Source organism: Sebastes umbrosus, chromosome 23 (assembly GCF_015220745.1).
Source record: "Sebastes umbrosus isolate fSebUmb1 chromosome 23, fSebUmb1.pri, whole genome shotgun sequence".
NCBI classification, from domain to species: Eukaryota; Metazoa; Chordata; class Actinopteri; order Perciformes; family Sebastidae; genus Sebastes; species Sebastes umbrosus.
In genome coordinates, this window is record NC_051291.1 from 3017127 (window position 1) to 3028203 (window position 11077).

General features: G+C 39.1%; 1 protein-coding gene across 2 annotated transcripts; it reads left to right on the plus strand.

Annotated features, from left to right (window-relative positions):
- The first annotated feature begins 5861 nt into the window (after window positions 1-5861).
- LOC119482377 (fish-egg lectin-like) lies at window positions 5862-8655 on the plus strand. Of its 2 annotated transcripts, none has more exons than XM_037759819.1 (5): window positions 5862-6023; window positions 6143-6376; window positions 7356-7576; window positions 7685-7812; window positions 8009-8655. In XM_037759819.1, the coding sequence occupies exons 1-5, from the start codon at window positions 5966-5968 to the stop codon at window positions 8136-8138; spliced, it is 771 nt and encodes a 256-aa protein (XP_037615747.1). In that variant the 5' UTR covers window positions 5862-5965; the 3' UTR covers window positions 8139-8655. The 2 variants fall into 2 exon arrangements, with proteins under 2 accessions (XP_037615747.1, XP_037615748.1); XM_037759820.1 differs by having other exon boundaries at window positions 8024-8655.
- The last annotated feature ends 2422 nt before the right edge of the window (window positions 8656-11077 follow it).

An 11077-nucleotide genomic window follows, 5' to 3' on the forward strand; every position in this document is an offset into this window, starting at 1 on the left:
TTCATCTGACTGTTGTCATGCTGCATACAAAATGTTTACGCTGTCGTGAAAAGACAAATTCTAAACATGTTAAAAAAGGAACGGTAAAGTTAGACTGCTAAATCTATTTATTTTGGGCCAATTTATATGTTTGATAGAAGAACATGTTTACTGATTGTGCCCATCAGTGGTAGAGTAGTGTTTTGGGGTCCCAGGCCGTCCTGCAATTTTGCCTTGGTGTCAATAATAATATAAGGTTAGATCTGGAGTTTTCAGCAACAGTGCACTCATTTTAAAGTTGAGCTTTTGAACACAAATAATTGGAAAAAAATAGACATTTCAAACAAATACTAAATAAATTAAAGCTGCAAGTACTTTACTTACTTTATTTGTACCCATAGTTAGATTTGTTTTGCAGCAAAAATAAAGGATGGCATCCGTATTGACAATAAAGTAGAGCACAGACAAAAGACAGACACACCAAAAAACATGACAAAGAGCCCTCAAAGACTTGGGATCAGGACCCAGCAAAAAGAAGACCACAAGAACAATATAAAAAAACACTGAAATATCAGGACAGAAGACACAATAAATTGACAATAGGAAAACGTTTTCCATAAATATGTGCAAATGTTGCTACTTATTTAAATGAAAAATTGCAGCTGGAACAAAGCTGCTCCTGTAGCGCTTTGTTCTAAACCTTGGGACCCTAAACCTCCGACCAGATGGGAGAAGCTGAACCATCTAACTCGTTTTTTCTTGTGTTGCTCTGGAAATGATGTATTGCAAATTTTGTACCACTTCCTGTGTCCACTATGTGGTGCTAGAGAGCACATAATAATTATACAACATGTTGCTGTATATCATGTGTAGACTATGGATGAGTCATGCTTTTTGATTTTTCAAATAGTCGTTAAGTCATAAAAAATGTAATAGTTAATGCCCATTAGTCCCATCTTAAAAAATATATATTTGTCTTGTATTAACCGCAGCAGGCGCTGCCGTCGTAATAATTTAGATATTTTCCAAAATAAAAGTCTCGAGAAGTGTATGATTCAACTTTTTCCCATGGTCGTGATAGTATCTAATCGGGAGATGAATCGTCCCAAACCCTGGTTTCTATTTGATGAGATGGCACATGGTATGTGGATGGTAATTTAGTTAAATGTGCAAGTTATGGCATTACAGTTTTTCTCAATTGTTTACACACAAATACTGGTACTTGACACACAATGACCACAACATGTAACTCATGCACCAACCCCCTGAACCAATTCTGCTAAACTACAAGCACAATTCCTGCTTTACACTCAAATTGCAGTTCTAAAACACACTTTTTTCAAAACACTACACACAATTCTCTGCATTTGGCACAATTTTCATGAAGAAAATCTCGTTTTCACAAGGAACACACTGTCAATCAAAATTCTAAAGTCAATTGCCCTACTATGCACACTGACTCATCACATGGGCAAACACCTGTCACACAGTGTTACAATTAGCAATCAGTTGATGCTTTTCATGGCTGGATTCGACATGCTAAGCGATATTTCCCCCGCTGCTTGGCCAGGGAAAACATTGCTTGTGATGTGGATGAGGTGCTGTGGCCAGACTGAAACAGAAGAGAGGATGCAGCATAGTTTTTTTTTTTCGTTTTTTTTTACTGTAACTGTATACAGTAAATTCCTCTGTTGTTTTGTATGTAGACCACTGTATGTGCAACTTTGTGTTGGTTGGGATGTACACTGTGTACATTGTTTTTGTGGGGAAAATAAAATATATTTGTTACCGTGTATTTGTGTGTTCTGAGTATAAAAACAATATTCTAAAATATTTTACAACACACTTATGTATGTACTGTCTGTAGTAAGTGTAACACTGAACAAAAAAAAGGCCTAAGTCATTATGATGAATGGAGAAGAAGTGTTTTCCATTCATCATAGTGTTTTACATTGAGCACATCAGTGTTCAACTGGTTCTTATAAATGTCTATTCATATGATGGTTTGTGTGTGTCATTTGAAAACAAAATACCATTTTGAGAAGAAATAACATTGTTTTGAATGTAAAGTTTCATTTTGCAGGAGAATTGAGGGGTTTTGCCCATTGTGTGTGTGTTTTTTGATTTGTGTGTAGAGTTCTGAGAGTATGAGGCATGCTTTCAGAAAATGTGTGTAAACAATCGAGAAAAACTGTAATAGAGGAGAAGCCCTGAGAGACAAGTGAGGAAAAAATAAGCCAGCTAAGCAGAATAAAGCTGTCTGTCATAGATGGATAGATTGACTTTATTGTTACCCAAAGGGGAAATTGCGGTGTTACAGCAACAATTTACATAGATCACAAAAAATATGCCATCACTCACACAAAACACGAGGTCGGTACGAAAAACATCGTATTCACAAATAAAAAAAAACCACTTTAAACTAGATAAAAAAAAATATATATATATACAATAAAAATAGAATTGAAGATGAGTATTAAGATATCTCTCTGCTCTGCAAATTGAAAGTAGAATATGCCTTGTGCATTGCCACTCAGAAGATAGGCCTCCTCTCCCGGCACAGAGGAGAGAGTGTGAGAGTTAGGGATAGTGAAGCCAGATAATAAAAAGGTATTAACCCTGGGTGAGTTGAACTCGCTTCATAGAACGGCCTCCGATCTCAGGTGAGATGTTTTGATAAGCTCTTTTTCAAAACACTTTCAGTTTTGAAAATACCGGCCAAACAAGATGTTTCAAATGTATCCACATGATTGGGAACATTGTGTGACTTAGCTGTCAAGTGTTTGAGGTTGGGCAGTGCCAGCTTGGATTTTGTTTCATTAACTTAATCCTTCCTTGTTGGCTTTTTTTCTTTCTATTGGGTCCATGTTTCAGGTAAGTTCCCTCCTTCTCGGTCGGATGGTAATTCAGTACTTGCTTCACGTATCTAACCCAACATGGTTCAGACAAGTGTGAACTGTGTTGAGTTTCAGCATATCAACACTGAGTTGGGGAACAGAATCAGATGACTTACAGGAACTCTTGCTATATCTTTGTACAGGTCATCTAAAAGGTCATGATCAAATCAAGTTCACAAGAAAGAAGTATACATACTCCAGTTAAATATTCTACATACATACAGACAGCTTCCCTGTGATATACTTGATTTTATTTGCAGTAGATTGTATTGTTGTAGTCATTGTACACAAGGCTGTAGTACTCGAGTCTGGACTACTTTCTTGAAGTCTTGCACTTGTCTTGGCCTCGTGCCTTGTTGGACTCTGACTTGTCTTGGCCTCGTGCCATGTTGGACTCGGACTTGTCTTGGACTTGTGCCTTTGTTGGAGTCGGACTTGTCTTGGACTCGTGCCTTGTTGGACTCGGACTTGTCTTGGCCTCGTGCCATGTTGGACTCGGACTTGTCTTGGCCTCGTGCCATGTTGGACTCGGACTTGTCTTGGACTTGTGCCTTTGTTGGAGTCAGACTTGTTTTGGACCCGTGCCTTTGTTGGAGTCGGGCTTGTTTTGGACTCGTGTCTTGTTAGACTCATGCTTGTCTTGGACTCGTGAGTTGTTGGACTCGGACTTGTCTTGGACTTGTGCCTTGTTAGACTTGGACTTGTCTTGGACTTGTGCCTTTGTTGGAGTCATTAAAGGATTCTGTTATAAATACCATTGAACGTTAATGAAAGATGCCTGTCATCTGTTCAGTACACACCTTTTACTGCAACATCAACACACAATCACACAGGCATGCACACAAAGACAGGCTTCATCTTTTTTCTAAGCGTACAGACACACGGCGGTACGAGTTAGAGATCAAGATTAGGTATCATGTAAAGGTTCTGTGCCCTTTGAATTTTGCTGAATTCTAAACTAAAGTGGGTCATTAACAAATCATGTTGAGAGATGAAAAAACAAAGAAACTTCTCACCAAAAGGGATTGGAGTCACGTGACCAGCGCTTCGGCCGGTATCAGCAATCTCTTGCCATGTATTCCTATTTATTCATTATTTCTTTTAGCATGTTGTGTTTAATTGCTATATTATTATACTGCATCTTCAATTGTAGGCCTATAATACTCTAATAATATTCCAACTGGAACATTATAGGGTTAAGGTGGTGTGTTTGTTTATAGTGTTAATACTTAAAGGTCCCATATCGTTCTCATTTTCAGGTTCATACATGTATTTTGTATTTCTACTAGAACATGTTTGTATGCTTTAATGTTAAAAAAAAACTTTATTTTCCTCACACTGTCTGCTTGAATATACCTGTATTTACCCTCTGTTTGAAATGCTCCGTTTTAGCGCATTTCAACAGAATTGCAATGGAATTGCGTTGCTAAGCAACAGTTTGGGTCCATGTTTACTTCCTGTCAGCCTATGTTAATCACATACACTGCAACAGGAAATAAACTGGGACACATTTAGTATGTTTACGTTCAAAACCGTGTAATGGTCTAAATATTGTATATTTGTGACATCACAAATGGACAGAAATCCTAACGACTTGTTTCAAACGCACAATTTCTAAATACGTGCTGTGTGTATTTCTCTGTATGTTGAGCGCTTCGATACTTTCACAGTATTTATATATCACTTAAACCTGCTTTATAATATAAAAGACATGAAAATCTTACTTTTTACAATATGGGACCTTTAAAGTGCTTTCCTGTGTTATTTGTAGCATCGCTCTGTAATATATTAAAGGATGTCTATAGGCTGGGTGACTGTGGCTTATGCCAGGATCAGACTACACGATATTTTTGACGGTCACAATGGTCACTATGTCAGATTAGACGATTGAGAGTCATAAATTATTGTCGTGACACGGCTGCGACAGATGACAGACTACACGTCGGTCCCCTGTTCCGACAACACACACTCTCCCGGCACCGCCGTCTTAAAGGGACTCTATATAAGAATCAGAAATCGCTTGTTAACAGCGACACCTGTGGGCGTTAAGAGAACAAAAGTCAGCGTCCTGTTGCTCGCTCTACATAGACATGAACGAGCATCGCTCAAAACAGTGAGGTGACACACGTCAGCTAAAACCACAATATCACTCTATATTTCAGCTGCTTGGCAGTAATGTTAGCTGACCAGACGAAGGTCTCTCCATGAATCAATGCTGATCCTAGTGTTGGCTTTTCCTGCCTCAGCCTCCCGACCAGGCAGGCAGGCAGAGGAGCAGGGACTCCGGTCCTGGAGACCAAAGCTACGGTATCCCCCGCGTCCTCCAACCGCGGCCAACACTGTTTAACAGACGGGCTTCACTAGATATAGCTCTGCGGTTTTGGTGCTTCCGTGTAGTTTGTGTTGGAGTCTTGTCTGAACAGCGTAGCCACACGCTAGCGCGCATGGGACACCGATCCGCAATGATTTATACGTGTAAGAAGTTACAAACAGTCCCTTTAATATACGGTATTTACCGGGTCTTAAGGCCCAGAACCCATTTTCATTCACATATCTTGAGGTCAGAGGTCAAAGGACCCCTTTGAAAACCGCCATGCCAGTTTTTCCCTCGCCAAATCTAACCTAACTTCAGAGCATTATTTAGCCTCCTTCCCGACAGCTAGCATGACATCCTTGGTAGCAATGGTTTCCTTGGGTTTTAGCACAAGTAAGTAGTGATTAGAGTTGTAACCAACATGAAAAAACAAACGTCTCATCCGTGCTTTCCCTCTCAGAGATCACCACCCCTCTTACATTTCTTGGCCAGTGCAACATGGGAGGCTCTACATGACTGTAAAAGCTGTCAGACCAGGTGCATATTTAAAATGAACGGTAACAATAACAGAATAAAACAAAAAATTTCCTCCTAGCTTCCTCGAACAGCCTGCAGAACCAGCTTCGGCTGTAACTACCCACATGGTGCAGACCCATGGATTTAGAGTATAAAAGCCAGACAAACCAGATGGGATGTAGGACAGCAGCTCCACGCAGACACAGAGGTACATCCAGAAGTGCACTGCTGCCTACGAACTCACAAACACAGAGACAACATGAAAGCTATCGCAGCCTTCGTGCTGGTGCTGTGCTGCCTGATCGTCGGTAGTACCGGTAAGACGCTGTCAGATTACAATATTATTATTATTACAAAATTAATTGTTGAAGCAGATTAAGATGAAATAAGATGTATTTATTTTCCATTCACATCAATAATGATTTTGTCTCCACAGCCTGGACCTGTAGGCAAGGTCCGCGACTGTCTGGCGTTCAGCAGATTGACGCTGGGAGTGGGCAAGTGGTCGCAAACTCCCGCTACTATGCCTACTTCCTGATGGGAACCTCTTGGTACAGAATGAGCACGCTCCGATTCAGGCATGTCACAGTGGGACCTGCAGGACTTTGGGCAATTGGCACCAATTACAGGGTCTACAAATATGTAGCTGGCATCTACAAACAATCCAGTGGTAACTATCATTCTTATTCTTACTCTTACTCTTACTCTTATTCTTATTCTTATTTTTATTCTTATTTTTATTCTTGTTCTTATTCTTATTCTTACTCTTATTCTTGTTCTTATTCTTATTCTTACTCTTATTCTTGCTCTTATTTTTATTCTTGTTCTTATTCTTATTCTTAGTCTTAGTCTTATTCTTATTTTTATTCTTATTCTTATTCTTACTCTTATTTTTATTTTTATTCTTATTCTTGTTCTTATTCTTATTTTTTATTCTTATTCTTATTCTTATTCTTATTCTTATTCTTATTCTTGTTCTTATTTTTATTCTTATTCTTATTCTTATTCTTGTTCTTATTTTTATTCTTATTCTTATACTTATTCCTAGTCTTATTCTTGCTCTTATTCTTACTCTTATTCTTACTCTTATTTTTATTCTTATTCTTGCTCTTGCTATTATTCTTATTCTTGTTCTTGTTCTTGTTCTTGCTTTTGCTGTTATTCTTATTATTACTATTACTATTGCTCTTACTCTTATTCTTATTCTTATTCTTACTCTGATTCTTATTCTTACTCTTATTCTTATTCTTATTCTTATTCTTACTCTGATTCTTATTCTTACTCTTATTCTTATTCTTATTCTTATTCTTACTCTTACTCTTACTATTACTCTTATTTTACTCTTATTCTTGCTCCTATTCTTGCTCTTGCTCTTATTCTATTCTTATTCTTATTATTAATATTACTCTGACTCTTATTCTTATTCTTACTGTTATTCTTGTTACTTGCACAAGAACAAATGCAGTCTGTATGGGTTGTCATCATTACTTTTGTTAAGTGTACTGTATAATATTGTAGTGCTGGAGCAGTGCAGCGCTCCTACTAGGTAGAAAGATCCACAAGTGACAGAATGAACTAGTTTGCAACACATATTTTCCATATTCACACCGTTTGCTGACTAAGTTAACTGTACCTGTGTGCGTCTTCAGCTACAACTTTGCGGTCGGTGGATGCTGGCGGTAATGATCAGTTGGTGGGAATCACTACCTCCTGGTACACCTACTGCCTGAGAAGCACTTATGCTGAGGCCTACCGTGGACGGGGCAACCTGCGCTGGAATTCCCTGTCAAGGAGGATGAGGTACTACTCCTGCAGCCCACGGAATGGATGCTGGGGAGTCGACCTGAGTTACCGGGTCTTCCGCACACAGGTTGGCCACTGCAATACGAGTGAAATCCCATGTCGTTGTAACTGTTGGTGTTACTATTAGGACACATGAACCATACTTTGATCACTCCATGTATGCTTCTTATGACAGAGAATAATCCCAACAAGCTGCGGGACCTATAACTGGCAATATGTGCGAGGGATGACGATGAGAAAGGTTGAAATCGGGACTGACGGAAATATTTTTGGACTGTCCCTAAAAGGCAAGGTCTACCAAAGGTAAGCCGGTACTAACAGCATGGCAATAACATTTTTTTCTAGAATATATATGCTGTAAATACAAGCAAAAGCAATTTTTCTGTCAAGGAAAAAAAAGCTAAAATAATCTCAAAGGCAAACCTTCATGAATTTCTGCTGATGGAAATGTTAATTGAGATGGTGGTTTAATAGATTTCTCCGGCTTCTTTCTCAACAGAATTGGCAGAAGCACACTTGGCACAACTTGGCGCCAAATCCAGATGTGCTTGCCAGTCAGGGACGTGAGCTACGACCTGGGCAAGCTTTGGATGGCTACCACCTCTGGAACGGTCATGTACTGCACCTAATCCTGCCTGTGTGGCAGACGCTTAGTGTGCACCAGTTTGTCGTGGAAGATTTAATTTATTCCGGGACAGGAATGTCTTTAAATGGTGTTTTGGCTGTCATCCCTATCAAGTTCTATCCTTTCGTACCCAGTTCTCTGGTATAACTATTCATCCATCTCCTTGTTATTAGGCTACTACTTATTTTGGCAACAGTGAAAAATTAAGGCTGCAAGAAATAATTGATTTGTTGAAGCAATGTGACCCTTTCTTAAACATCAATGCACAAAAACTGAATCCGACCTAAACAAATTTTTATGAATACATCTCTTAAGATGCTGTTAATTAAGCAAATTATTTTTTTAATTCAAACTTATTGGACTGTGAAACATAAACATTAAATGAGAATTAGAAATGTGAAGTGTAAGAGTAACCTAATGCAGTAAAGATATACCTTTTTAAGATTCTCAGGCATGTATATGTCTTACTACTACTACTTTCTACTGTTTTCTGTTTAATAAAGTGAAGTGAAGCAAATTCATCTGACTGTTGTCATGCTGCATACAAAATGTTTACGCTGTCGTGAAAATGCAAATGTTAAAAATGGAACTGTTAAGTGGTGGACACACTGCCAGGCGAGCCGCTCGCTTCTCAGCTGCGTGTCTCAGCAGCAACAGACAGGGAAGGTGATCTAGTGACAGTAAATTAACATCATACCAACAAGATTACTACAGTTTCCATGTCTAGACATCTGTAGAATATGTGACAGACAGTGAAAGTGATCTATTGACTGTATATTAACCTCATACCAGCAAGACTTTACTAGAATTTCGAGGTTTATCTGTAGAATATGTTACGGAGATGAAAAAAAGTAAAGACTCATTTTTAAATCAACACTTTCTGCTTTCATTTCAAAATAAAAGCCCTCAGGCGTTTTTTTCTAGAGAAAGAATCCCCTCATTTGTTAACACAAGGCTTTTATTCTGAAATATGAGCAGTCAGTGCTGTGGAACAAGCAGTGACTTGGAAAGCATCATAAATGAATACAATACGGAGTTTTAATTGTGGATTATTACTATTATTTACTAATTACCACACGTTTCTGAACCTTTCTCTGTCTAAAATAAATATAAATTATATTTATCATGAAGGTAAATGGCCATTAAAAGGCAAACTCTATGCAGAAAGAAAGGGCTGATAGCAGCAGCAGAAACACAGCTGACAGGTAGCTGACACGCTGCCAACACGCGTCTAGTGTGAACACCAGACTCCTGCATCACGCAGCCACCACGCGACGCAGACGCCACGCGCTCCTGGCGTTGGTAGTGTGCCCATGGCTTTAGACTGCTAAAACTGCTAAAACCAATTTCACTAAGCCCCTCCCCCAATCAGTGACTGTCCAATCATAGCTTAGCAAACATATCCAGGCTTGGTAGGCCTGTGAAGCGGATGTCTTTGCATGTTGAAGCGGTGGACACAAGTGTGATACTCCATACAGTCTATAAAGAGTTTTTTTCCAAAAGTGGTGTGTAAGGAATTGACAGTGAATTTGTCTGCTCCAATGTAAGCTGCACATTTTAGCATTTGTAACCAAGTGTCACTTCCAAGGCCACAGAACACATGAACTACTTTGTTTTGTGGGGTTACAGGTTCAAGCGGGTTGTGGAATCTGTCAGAGTTAAAGCAGCTGTAGGTAGAAATGGAGCAAATATGATTAATATAAAACATTTTTTATAAAACGGTCACTTTATCCTGACAGTAGTGCATGAGACAGGTATCTGAAAAAATCATGTTCCTTTGTGTGTGTCCTCTGGTGCTCCTAACGGCATCTGCAAGATTTCACAGACCGGAGGAAAACAACCAATCAGAGTCGAGCTGGAGCCTTGCCGTCTCTGAGCAGCTGTCAATCACTCGCCAACTCTGATCAAATGGTCAAACTAGGCAGCTCTGATCAAATATGAATCAATATTCTGTTACTGTAATGCCTATTTCTCTCCTCAAATGTTTTCAGAAACATCTTGCAGTGTACTGTTTAGCTGTAAAATGAAATAGTCGACTGGTCATGTTGGTCTTCTGAGCACATCTCTGGTAAACACAAGATTTAAAGTGGTGCTTTTGTGTGATTATTTGGAGAAACTCAGTTTTACAGATATGTCGATTAAACCTGCAGTAGGCAGTATATTTTTGGCATCATTGGGAAAAAATTCCATAATAACCTTTCAGCAGATTGTAATTCAAGTGTTCTGAGAGAAAACTAGACTTCTGCACCTCCTCATGGCTCTGTTTACAGGCTTTAGAAAATCTACCCTGTGACAGGAGACTTTGACCAATCACAGGTCATTTCAGAGAGAGAGAGCGTTTCTATCATTTCACAGCTAAACAGTACACTACAAGATGTTTCTGAAAACATTTGCGGAGAGAAATAGGCATTACAGTAACAGAATATTGATTCATATTTGATCAGCGCTGCCTAGTTTGACCATTTGGTCGGAGTTCAGAGTGATTGACAGCCGGCTCTCATAGACGGCAGCTGGACAGCAGACCTCAGATCAGCTCTGACTGCTTGTTTTCCTCCGGTCTGTGAAATCCTGCAGATGTCGTTAGGAGCACCGGAGGACACAGAGGAACATGATGTCTTTTCAGATTACCTGTCTCATGCACTACTGTCACCATATAGCGACCGTTTTATAAAAACAACTTTTGTTTAATCATATTTGCTCCAATCTCGCCTACTGCAGCTTTAAATCAACTAATCGACTAGTCGACAAAATCGTACGAGTGTTACAGTCGACTAGGAATTTCTTTGGTCGAGGGCGACTATTATGGTTAGTATTGAATTTTTTTGCAAAACCAAGTTTAGTGCATTTTAAAATGTACTAAACACCACAGGTATCAGAGCAGGTGAGAACATTTTCATTGTTGTGCTTGTATTCTCTGTTTTGCATCATCCTATATATGATCCA

Coding starts and splice junctions, on each gene's coding strand:
- LOC119482377 (XM_037759819.1), top strand. CDS start 5,966: ATGAAAGCTATCGCAGCCTTCGTGCTGGTGCTGTGCTGCCTGATCGTC. Junction 7,577..7,684: donor ACCGGGTCTTCCGCACACAG/GTTGGCCACTGC, acceptor TTCTTATGACAG/AGAATAATCCCAACAAGCTG. Junction 7,813..8,008: donor AAAGGCAAGGTCTACCAAAG/GTAAGCCGGTAC, acceptor CTTTCTCAACAG/AATTGGCAGAAGCACACTTG.